Below are 12500 nucleotides of genomic sequence, written 5' to 3' on the forward strand. Positions count from 1 at the left end.
GAGAAAGACAGAATTGTGTGCTTCAGTCTGTGTGCTGGTGATAAAGTCATTACACACACGCGCGCACGCGCGCGCACATGCACACTCATGCACACGCACACTAACGCACACATTCAGATGTGCACACGTATATGTGCGTGCACACACACACACACACGCACTCCTCCATGTAATTACTTATTATCTGCATTACAAGTTTGTGAACCACAAAAGAGCAAGGTAACCCAAAAAACATTCATCCATCCATCCATCCATCCATCCATTCATTCATTCATCCATTCATCCATTCATCCATTCAGTCATTCTTTCATTCATTTATTCATTCACAAGGTGTCACATTCGCCTCTGTTAAGACCTCACCGTGGTCATAAACAGTACCTAAAACACCGGCATCACCTTTTCTACATGACAACTGGACACAAGACAGAAAAAATCACCAGTCTTGCACCCTTTCAACCCCATTTAAAATCTGGTTTTTGGCAAAAAAAAAAAAAAAACAGCAGTGAATTGGTGACTTGGGCCCAAGCCAATCAAGCAGAACATTTCAGGTCCCTTGGTTAACAGGGACGGACACGAGGGTGAGAGAGTCACGCTCCAGAGTCACAAGCGTTTATTGATCGTCTGTGACACTCGCCCACAGATAGAAATGTCAAACTAATCATTTTACAAGAGAGGCTGCCCCTCTTGGCGACTCTAACCAGCTTAGGGCCTGATGCTCTCTCGCTTTAAGCGTTGCGTGAGGGAGTTTTTCGCGTCAGGGATTGACGCGGGCGTTGTTATGACAGCGCCGTTTTCAACGTCGACGGGACGAGAAACCCTCCGTGTTTTCCCGCAGGGACACATATTTTCTCAAGTCTTGTCGTTTATTATAAAATGACAGATTCTACCATAGAGGAACAGACTCTAAAAAGTCAAAGTGGACAGCGGATCCTCGAAATGTTTTCACTAAAAAACACTGTTCTTTACTTTCCCATTGTCCCTGGTATTGCATTGTTCTCAAGAAAATATCACAGTATGTTCTAGAAAACGGAGGATACACGGAATGGAATGTTCTTTTAGGTGTCAATTTTCTATTCTTGTTCAAAACAGCAGATGTTTCTGAAGAGAGTGTGGGTATTTTTTTTTACTCTATAAATTGGGTGATATCTTCAGGTGAGCGAGTGGTGTGTGTGTGTGTGTGTATGTGTGGAGGAGATTAATATTCCCTGAATTTTACCAAACAACTGTGGGCCACTGCTGAGCAGTGAGAGGGAGAAGAACAGTGGGTGACACACACTCAAGAGAACATGAAATTTTTTTTTTCATGTGTGAATGTTGATAAATCTATTCAAAACTCTAAAATATGCTTTTTCATACCTAAGCCCCCCCCTCCCCTTTCGTCATTTAGTCTGTCTCCAACCAAAGTCAGATTATGTATTTGAGCATTAGATTCGGCCCAAGCTTGCTAGTCATTTGCTAAACCGATATTGCCATTGATTCTCCCTTAATGTATTTGTATGTGGCGTTTTTTTTGTCTGTGTATTTATTGATTGGATGCAACCTCTGAAAGATTTGGCTATTTTCACTGGGAGATTAGACTGTCACTTTGTAGAGGTTTGGGTTTGTGTGTGGCTGTGTTTGTGTGTGTGTGTGTGTGTGTGTGTGTCTGTGGGTGAGTGGATGTGTGTGTGTGTGTGTGTGTGTGTATGGGGGTGTGTGTATGGGGGTGAGTGTGTGTGTGTGTGTGTGTGAGGGTGTGCGTGTGTGTGTGTGAAGGGGGGTAATTAGCTGTGAAAACAGCAGGGGTAAAAGAGCCAGGGCTCACTGGATCACTTACACTGCTCAGAATGAAGACAGAGTCATGGAGATTCCAATTAGTGTGGGTGTCAAACTGGCAGGTCAGAAACAAGCAAACAGTTCCTTAAGCCTTATCAAACATTTCTGCCACCTGACCGGGCTTCCTGGCAGAGAGGCTAATGTGTGTGTAAGAAAGCAAACTGCAGGGAGCTGGTGAGAAAAAAATCACAGTGACCAAAACCAACGCGTTCCTGCTGATCTCATCACGAGCAGGCATGTAACTATCAAAGGGATGTGGCAACCAGAGAGACATCTATCTATCTATCTATCTATCTATCTGTCTATCTGTCTATCTGTCTGTCTATCTATCTATCTATCTATCTATCTATCTATCTATCTATCTATCTATCTATCTATCTATCTATCACAGACATTGTAGAGTTTACACAGTGTTTGACGGATCTGAGAACAATTATTTTAAAAACCATTAAACCGTCACTGTTATTAGTATATGTAGTTGTAATAGTTGTTATTACTATTGTAGTTTGTGGGTGTGGGTGTGTGTGTGTATGTGTGTGTGTGTGTGTGTGTGTGTGTGTGTGTGTGTGAGTGCGTGTGCGCGCGCGTGCGTGCGTGTGTGTGTGTGTGTGTGTGTGTGTGTGCGTGCGCACAATATATAAAAGGGTAACTGTGGCTCTTTGGGTTTTTCTTAAAGTCGTTTTTTATTTATAAAATCCTGAATCCTTCAATCCTTCGTTTCAGAAGTCGCTCTTTTTTTATTGAATTTCTCGGCCTTCAGATTCCAGTGTCCTTCCTGTAAATGTCGAAAGTGATGTCCAGTGAGTAACAGTGCAGCAGGGGTTCATTTTATGAGCTGTTACCCCCCCCACCCACACCCACACCCCCACCCCCCACCCCTCACCCCCAGTCTGAGTTACAGCCTATGGAGTCCACTGTCAAACAGTCAATAAAAAAATGCCATTAAATTACCTCATAGAAAGATAAGAGGGAAAGCTTCAGAGAAAATGAGAGAGTAATGGAGAGAGAGAGAGGTGGAGAGGTAAAATGATGAAAACGGGATATAGAGAATGGTTGAAATGGCCAACGAAACGAACAGGGAGTAGATTGATAGGTTGTAAGAGATGGGAGTGAGTAGAAAAACGGGGGGGGGGGGGGGGGGGAGAGAGCGAGAGAGAGAGAGAGAGAGAGAGGCAATAAAACTTCAGCGGTATACTTCATGCTGGTAAAGCATTTTCACGGAGCAAAATGAAAGTTTGAGACTCAATAGGCTGAGGGTCTGAGGCTTTTAAAATTCGAGCGCCTCCGAAACGGAGGTGTTCTTACAGCACGCTGTTTTTTTTGGGGGTTTTTTTCACTCAGGCTTTTTTCTGTGTGACTACCGACAACTGTCCGGTTTGATGTAGGTTCTATTTGTATAGGGCTTTTATAGTAGACATTATCACAAAGCAGTTTTGCAGGATACCTGGTCAGACACTGCCAGTGAGCAAGCCAGAAGCTAGCAGTGTAAACTCCTTTTGGCTGAAATAGGAAAAAAACCTTTAAAGGAGCCAAGACTAAAAAATGGGAGCCCAAGAAAGGAACCAAAAGTCAAAAGAAAAGGGGGGGGGGGGGGGGCGCCCTGGACAGGTCACCAGTCCATCGCAGGAGCACAGCTTAGGCTATTACATATGGTCATAATACAAAAAGATACATGAGAAATGACAGAAATGGAACAAGATACACCTGGAAAGTCAGTGCTGAGTAAGTGTTATAGTGTTTGTTAGCAGTGAAAACGCAAAAAATGTCAAGGAAAAATGACAAAAAAAAAGAGTTGAGGAAGAATGGGATGCGTTTCAGGACACTCTAGAGTCATTGGAGGTGAGTGTTTATCTGGTAGCTCTCAGCAGCAAGTCAGTTAAGAGAAGGTGGGGGAGATACTGTATATATTGAAGAAAAAAACAGTAACTATGTTATGTACTCAAGTAACTGAGCACAAATTTACTTTTTAAGACAAAACTAAGGACTTTTTTTTTTTGTTTGTTTGTTTCTTCTCTTCCCTCAAGGAATGACATGTCAGGCCAGGACCTCCTACACGGAGGACGAAGTTCTGTGGGGCCATCGTTTCCTCCCCGTCATGTCTCTGGAGGAGGGCTTTTTCCGCGTGGACTACTCCCAATTTCACAGCACCTTCGAAGTACCCACGCCACCTTACAGCGTCAAGGAGCACGAGGAGAAAGCCTCACTCCTGACGCCTTTGGCGACGCCTCATCGCGAACGCCTCTTCTCCATGGACTGCCTTGAGGCCGGGGAGGAGCGCACGTGCGGAGGGGCGGGCGCGGGTTCGAGGTTGCCCAGTAAGCTTCAGCGCATGAGTTCGTCGGGTAAGGAGGACCTGCAGAGGAAAGTCCTCCGTCTGAGCTCCCAGCCGTCCGAGAAAGCCTCCAGCACCGGGGACCTTCCCCTCAAGCTCCAGAGGCTGGGGTCCGGGCCCGCCCCGGGCGACGGCGAAAGCCGGTTCCAGCTCAAAGCGCTTAAGGTGGGATTCGAACCCATGACCCAGTCGACGGGGAACCTGCACCAACGTAGTCTGTCTCCCATCCCCACTCCCATCTCCGCTCACCCTCACGGGCCGATCCCCTCGGCGGGGGGGCGGCCGGAGGACAACCTGCCAGCTAAACTACGTAAGATGAACGCTGACCGCTGACCTCGCGGGAGGTCAAGAGAGGTCATGGGGTCAGGACCATCGAGACTATGTGAACAGTCCTGGCCAAAGATTCAAATCATTAGCCAGCGGTGAAAACTGGAAAGATTGTACTGACGAGAGAGTCTTGACGCACGCATGAAGGACGGAGTTCATTTAGCTGTTGTTTGTTTGTTTGCTTGTTTGTTTGTTTGTTTGTTTCTAAGGTCATTTGATCTGAAACTACTGTGATTTTGATTCATTTTACTGTTCACAGGGTGGTGCTGGTTACTCTAGCGTATCCGTATGATACACACACACACACACACACACACACACACGCAAACACGCACCAGTAACATCATATGTGCATGCATTCACAATTATCATCCATATGTGCCACCGTTACCCTCTCTCATTTCTTAGATTTAAAAAAAATAAATTCTATTTATGGGAACTGAAAACCAGAGTGGATTTTACTGAGTCTCCCTCTCTCTCTCTCTTTCTCTCTCTCTCTTCCCCCCCTCTCTGTCTCCGTCTCACTGAGCCAAATAAACAGAATTTATTCCCAGTTGCACTTTGTATTAATTCAGTTTTAATTACACCCTTTTTTAATCTTCATTTGGGTCTTAACTGATGGTACTGTAGAATATTCATGAGGGAAATTCTCATTGATGGAGGTCTGCTAGTCCTAAATTTTAGCAACAGAAGTACACTCTCAACAAAATGGACACAAAGTCAGGCGCTGTTGTATCCTCCCGTGGAACAAACTGTACTGTTCGGAAGTGGAGAGGGAAATCACTTCACAATCTGTGTGAATCTGTGGATTTATTTTCCCATATTCTGGGAACCTGTTAAGACCTATGGATCCATATCTCAAAGTAAAAGAGGAAATACACGCAGGTGTAGCGCCCAGCTGCTGTGTGTGTTATGCAATCACTGTACCCTACTGTAAAGCAGCGTTCGCATTCTGACGACAATAACAATAACAATAACATGGACGGCTACAAATATTAAGGATAAACATGATTTTACTTTTATATCTATGCCCTGTTCCAGGGATTCGAGTGTAATTTAAAAGTACAGATTACCTACTGATGGGTTTGGTGAGACGATTTATCTCGCGTACCAGGTCTTCGCAAAGCCAATAAGATGTTTGACTGACAACTACAAAAATGTGTGTGTGTGTGTATGTGTATCAGAGAGGGAGACACTGGCCACTAAAAAGACAACACTTAATTCAAACGCTTTCATTAGCATTCAGACACCCTCCCCAGCGTCTGGGTTACACAGCGGCAAACTGACGTTCTAATCACCACCCGGGGAGAGAGAAAGAAATTTCCTGTCCACTTCTGTTTCAAATATTAGCCATTTAGATGGCCCAGTGTGATTGGTTCAAAGGGTAATCACTGCAGCCTCTGGTGGTGATTGGGAGCGCGTGATTGGTGGAGTGGGGAACGAGTGGTGATTAGCGCTGTCAGCGGAGTTGCCAAATCGTTAGGTCAGACAGTGAATGGTGGTCTAGTGACGCACATACTGCCACTTAAACACGCTCGCACATACACAGACACACACAAACACACACACACACACACGCACACTAAAACACATACATATTTATCCAAAGAGGCTTGTGTTTGTAATATAAAAGCATTGCACAAGCACATATTCAACCACACATCCAGATAAACATTCTCTATTCACACTGCTGGTAAACACAGCTGTTGGTCCTCATTTTAATGCTTAATGTAGTCAAGTCCACTTGCAGTATTTTTAACAATGGACGTGAAAACCAGACCGACCGGTCGGGCCAGAACACAGCAGCTTTGTCAGGGAGGACGGCATGGAACTACATCAGGATTCACAAACTACTGTTCGTTCAAAGAAGGACCATATCTCCAGAAGGGATTACTGAAAGGGCTCTGGAGTGAAAGAGCGCAATATGGATCACTATCCAATGCGTATAAGTTAGCAGCAAAACCTTTAAAGACATCTCGAAGCTCCCCTCTCTCTCATCGGTTCTCTCCTTAAAGAGAGAGCAAACCCGGGGTGGGCGGCGCCCTCCAGCATCTCATGTGTATGTCAGCGCCTTTCTTTACCCTGTTACCACACTATCCTAACAGAAAGGCCCTTTTAAAAACCCATACTGCACCCAGCACATATGAATATTCATATGAAGTGGGTTTGTCGGTTTTATGTAAATGACCGTGTGAATATGTAAGAATATTAACCCAGCTGATCCCTGGCATTTCAGACGCCGTTATGTTAAAGGGTAAATGTATTTAAAAAAAAAAAAAAACGTTAAAGGTTGCCGAGGAAGCAGCATAACCTCCAGTTTTGGACACAACTACATCTCAGCTTTTCTTTTTATGTGAAGTGACGTAAGATACTTTACAAAATGAACAATGCATCTGTAATCTATCGATTTAAAAAAGATTTTCAAAAAAACTTTTTAAACCGGGCCGTAAGCAAATTCTGTGCCAAAGAAAGTAGTCATAAAACGTAACTTCACTGAGTGTCTTAACATTCAGTGTCTAAGCAATAATAATTTGAAAGTTTGGCGATGGGTGGGGACCCCTTTTTGATTGGCAGAGACACACATATGGAAATGCCGGGGAAAAAAAATTGTACCAAAACGATTGGTCTCTGTGTATAGCGACACGTCAGAGCAGCGGGTGTTGGATTGCATTGGTGTGAACTGGGCATTAGCTTAATATTATTTCAGTTGACCATTAAAGTTCTAATTTGTGTTAATTAACCTGAGATCATGGAAAGCTCAGGTTAATTAACCTGAGCGTTAATAGTATCTACAGTAAGAGCATTCAGTGATTCAATCATTCACGTGGCTGGCGACTTAATGTGAGCCGCGGCCATCGCTGGCTAATGAAATTTTGTTGTATACTATTTGTGTTTTTTCCTCCATTTTCTGACAACACTTTCTCTGATGCTAATAGCGAATGTGGTGGGAGCAATAAGGGGAGAATGGGGAAAAGCCCGACTACGTCACCTGGGGAAATACTGCCCCCTAGAACCTTGAGTATTGTTCTGGAAATGGATAAGGCACGCAGACTGGTTACCGACACAAGATAGAGACGTGTTTTTTTTCGAAAATAAACCCAACGTTTTATTGACATGATCAGATTAATCGTAAAGGCAGGGACTGGAACAGCTGGGGAGGTAAGACCATAAAACAAAGCAGATGAAAGTTACTGAGACCTGAGAAACAGGGGTTTAAAAACAGCACTTTATTACAAATCTAGCTAAAAAAGGCCTTAACATAAAAACCTAAAACCATAATCCAACCTTACAATATTTTTACTGCAAGTTCAACATAAACTAAGCAAAACCTAAGGAAACTGAACGGGGGCCACTTGTGGAGAGGCAGACTGCACTGAGGGGGTGTCCAGGGGTGCTACCACTTTACTCCTCGTGAAAAAAAAAAGGGTGCGATTTCTACATTCGTGTGGCCGGTGCTTTCACTCGCATGCATCGAGAGCAGGGACCTTGCCATGGGTGCCGAACCTCCCAACAATAATACGCACTCTGCTCGCTCAGAAGAAAAGGAACTAATATTAAAAAAAAAAGAATTGCAAACAAATACACAACCCAGCTGGTTTAGCAATACAGGCAAAAGAATAGCAGCTCGAGCTAAACGTGAGGGAAAACAAAACTATATGGAACATTACAGCTGTGGCTATGGCAACGGCTAAACAGCAGCAGGTGAACCACCTCTGGTATGGGCTACTGACACACAGGATCACTCCAGGGTGGACGGGACCATTAAAACCACCTCCGGTATGGGCTACTGACACACAGGATCACTCCAGGGTGGGCAGGACCATTAAAACCACCTCTGGTATGGGCTACTGACACACAGGATCACTCCAGGGTGGACAGGACCATTAAAACCACCTCTGGTATGGGCTACTGACACACAGGATCACTCCAGGGTGGGCAGGACCATTAAAACCACCTCTGGTATGGGCTACTGACACACAGGATCACTCCAGGGTGGACAGGACCATTAAAACCACCTCTGGTATGGGCTACTGACACACAGGATCACTCCAGGGTGGGCAGGACTGTTAAAACCACCTCTGGTATGGGCTACTGACACACAGGATCACTCCAGGGTGGACAGGACCGTTAAAACAGACAGTGTCATTAGTTTAAGTCTCTTGCCTATTAATTTCATTTGGGCTATATTGTATAGTGTACATAACCTCGGGGGGCTCAAACGCAAAACATGCTCAGCCAACAGGTCAAGTCAAGGAATCAACGCCGGAACACCAAACACAACACGCCACAGCGGAGACAAACAGACAGGGGCGAAAGGGCGAGCGCATGCTAACGGGTGCTTTATTTAGTCTGGCCCCGATTAGAAAACTGGTTGAAGGAGAGGTCAGGCCTAGGGCTGCATTTGCTAACTCTGAACATGGATACTGCATTCACTTGTACTAGGGGAGCATTCTCCACCACACTGACATTAGTGACGTGAGTTACAAAATGGCAACAAGCAAGCAAGTCACCAAAGAGCTGTGTTTCACTCCAGCTGCCGGGGAGAGGGCGGTTTTCGTTTTTGTCCACGCGGACTGTGTTCTCAAAATGAGCGCGCGTGACCGCGGAATGCGGGGTAACAGCCTCCGTGACCGCGTTTGACGAAGCTCGAGATAACAGTGTGAGCACAGCGACAGAGAGTCAAAGCCGTGACGTTAAAAGTAACACACGGCCCACGCACAAAACACGCCCACGCGCACACACACACGTACTCGCAGGAGAGCTGCAGAGCGCAAATACCCCTCCTCAGATTTACAGGTAAAGAGAGGGAGGGAGAGAGGGAGGGAGGGAGAGAAAAAAAAAAGAGAAAAGGGGAAGGGGATGTGTTTCGACATGTTTACGGGGAAGAATTTTTTTTTTTTAGAGGACTGGCGTTAAATCTGGTCTGCCGGACCCGACGAGCGAACGCGTTTCGTCGAGCTGCATGACCTTCCTCGGAGAGCGGGAAAAAGTAAGACAAAGAGAGAGGGCGAGGAGATGGCACGGGTAATTTTCAGCGTTGTGTACAGGGCAACGATGATTAAAGAGTATGGCTGATTTAACACCCCTCTGCGAAAGATAAAATAGGTGAAAATAAACGAGTGGAGGGGAAAAAAGAACGACAGCGCAAGAGAGTAACAATAGAGGAACAGAAAAAAAAAACAGAGCGAATATGGGGTGAATGTCTCCGGAAAAGAGATATAATTAAAATGATCAAAGAGAACAACCTGAATTTTGCACCTACGTGACCAGAGGCGTTGGTTGGGGGTGGGAGGGGGTGTGTAGGGAGTTGGGGGGAGGGGGGGGGCGGTGAAATGGTAAAATCAGAGAACAAAGGGAGAAAGAACAAAAACAGAAATCTCGTTTTACTGAATATGCCTGTGTAAAGAGAGAGCGAAAACGTTAGAAACGCAGAAGATGAGAAACACAGAAGCGAGAAGGGATTTGATGCGTACATCACGGTGGTTCTCAGTCCTGCTCCTGGAGGACCCCCCTGCTCTGCGTATCTTCTGTCTGTCCTCGCTCCAAACACACCTGATTAGTGTGATTAACGTGCCCTTGATTAAATCAGGTGTGCTCAGCCAATCAAAAGTGCCACTGATGAGTTCAGCCAGGTAGGTACAGCAGCAGGGAAAGATGGAAAATGTGCAAAGCAGGTGCCCCCCCACCCCACCCCCCACCCCCCACTGCAGAATTGAGAACCACTGGTGTATCTGTTTATGCTTACACCCCTGTTGAAAAACACACAGTGAACGTAGAGATTTTTCATCTAGACTGAGAGTTCACCTGAACAAAGGTCATAGGTCAAAGGTTGTGAGACAGGCACAACAACACAGCACGCACAGTCACAAAGACTCTTATTAAATATGTAACGTGCTAGAAATCACCATCCGGTTACTCGTAATTCAGATACGCAATAACTGTATTCTATACATAATTGAAGCTACATATAGCATTAATAACTAATAACTAATAATAGAGCTCTCATGAATTGTTCATAACTCAACCACAGCGACTGTCTGTAATTGTAATGATCAAAAAATTCATTCTGTCACTCTCCACACTCAAAAAAAAATTGAAAAAAGAAAAAAAAACGGAGCTTTTTCCTGTATCACTCATTCATTTAAGTCATTAAAAAACTAGTCAGAGCTTCACTCATGCGCTCTAAAAATAACTCCTCTGCTTTAAAACTCATTTCATATCTGTCAGATTTCAGAAATATCTTTCCACGCCAGGATTGCGACGCAAGTCAGGAAAGGACTCTCTTAACTTAAGGAGACCGACGAACGCTGACAGAACCGTCGGGTAAAAATATCTGAGGTATGAATGTTTTAACAGACCTGGACAGGAGAGATAGAACAGATTAGGTGTTAAGGGCGGTCGCAAAAGTGAACGGTAAACGTAGGATTGACGAAGAGGAGTCTACGTGCCCGAACTCCTGCGATCCGTTCGCCAGCAGCGGGGCCCGTGGATGGTGAAATCTCTCATTATTAGATGCTATTTCATCAGACGCTCCACGCCCGGCAAATAGGAGAGGTCTACGGTCCAATCAATCAGCAGATCTGGGTGCAGTGTCTGTAATTATAATCACGAGTCATTGTTTCAAACATGACAAAAGAGTTTGGATGGCTTATGAAGGACACGAAAAGTGAAGAGGAACTTTAACTTTGAACTCAAGGAACTTAAGGTCTGAATTTTGCATTTTAAACTGTGTGGCAGTTAGCCTTGGGGGAAAGGCTAATTTTTTTTTTTTTTTTTCTGGCTTCAATTTGCATGTTTAGAGGAGTCTTCCATATGTGTTCTGGTTTTCTCGGAGGAACTGAATTGTTTGAGAGTGAAGTGACATGGAATGGAAAATGCAAGCTGGACGGAATCTCATCTCCCTGCTAACATGAACTCACACACACACACACACTCACACTCATACACGATAAATGTGAGTGACTTATCATTACTCATCCAGACAAGACTGAACTGTGAGGCGTACGGCCTGTTGGAAAATATAGCCTTGAAAGCAGTGTGTGTGTGTGTGTGTGTGCACGTGTGTGCGTGTGTGCGTGGGCCTGCGCATGCATGTGTGTCTGCATGTGTGTGTGTGTCTGCATGTGTGTGTGTGTGTGCGTGTGCGTGTGCGTGTGTACGTGGGCCTGCGCATACGTGTGTGTGTGTGTGTGTGCATGAGAGAGAGTGCTTGTGTGTGGCGTATATGTGTGAGTGCACAGCGTATGTCTTTGTATGAAGTGGTTCCCCCAGCTTCTCCACCCCCCCCCCCCCCCCCCCTCATAAAACCAGCTCTTTATGGAACCACGAGAAACCCTGATCACTGGTCTCCACAGCAACCCAAGAGTCAGCCCTGCACTAATGCAAGTTACCAGACACCCAGTGAAGTGCATGTCCTTATCAACCAATAGTAACAGAGAGAGAGAGAGGGCGAGAGAGAGAAAGAGAGAAGACCAACAGCAAAAAGAAAAAGAATATGGAGATAAAATATAGACGAGACAACATGTTTTTCTGCTACTGTGGCCAAGCAATCAGCAGACAAACAAGAAATGTGTATACATTTATTCATTTAGCATATATATATATATATATATATATATATATATATATATATATATATATATATATGTATGTGTGTGTGTGTGTGTGTGTGTGTGTGTGTGTGTATGTATGTATGTATGTATGTATGTATGTATGTATGTATACACACACACACACACACATACATATATGTGTGTGTGTGTGTGTGTGTGTGTGTGTGTGTGTGTGTACACATATACATATATATCCCTAACTAGATGCATCCATACCATTCATTTACTCATTCATTGACTTTTCAGGACGTGCAGTGGAGTAATTTAAGTTGAGTGCTTCAGCGTGGAGCAGGAGAGTAATAGTAAAATCCCACTGGGCTTGTCTTTCAGAAGGACTCTGATTACTAGTCCATTAACCAGAGCGCTGGAAATTACAGCCGTTCCAAACACGCAGCTGGAGAGGAGATCAAGCC

The 12500-nt window shown here is 44.8% G+C and overlaps 1 protein-coding gene across 1 annotated transcript in view; it reads left to right on the top strand.

Moving 5' to 3' along the window:
* Positions 1 to 4480, top strand: part of kcnj19a (potassium inwardly rectifying channel subfamily J member 19a) — a 23861-nt gene extending 19381 nt beyond the window's left edge. The window contains exon 3 of the mRNA XM_030793418.1: positions 3840 to 4480. Within this exon, the coding sequence (XP_030649278.1) occupies positions 3840 to 4480 (641 nt within the window). The remainder of the gene's footprint in view (positions 1 to 3839) is intronic.
* Positions 4481 to 12500: the final 8020 nt, after the last annotated feature.

Source organism: Chanos chanos, chromosome 16, assembly GCF_902362185.1.
Source record: "Chanos chanos chromosome 16, fChaCha1.1, whole genome shotgun sequence".
NCBI classification, from domain to species: Eukaryota; Metazoa; Chordata; class Actinopteri; order Gonorynchiformes; family Chanidae; genus Chanos; species Chanos chanos.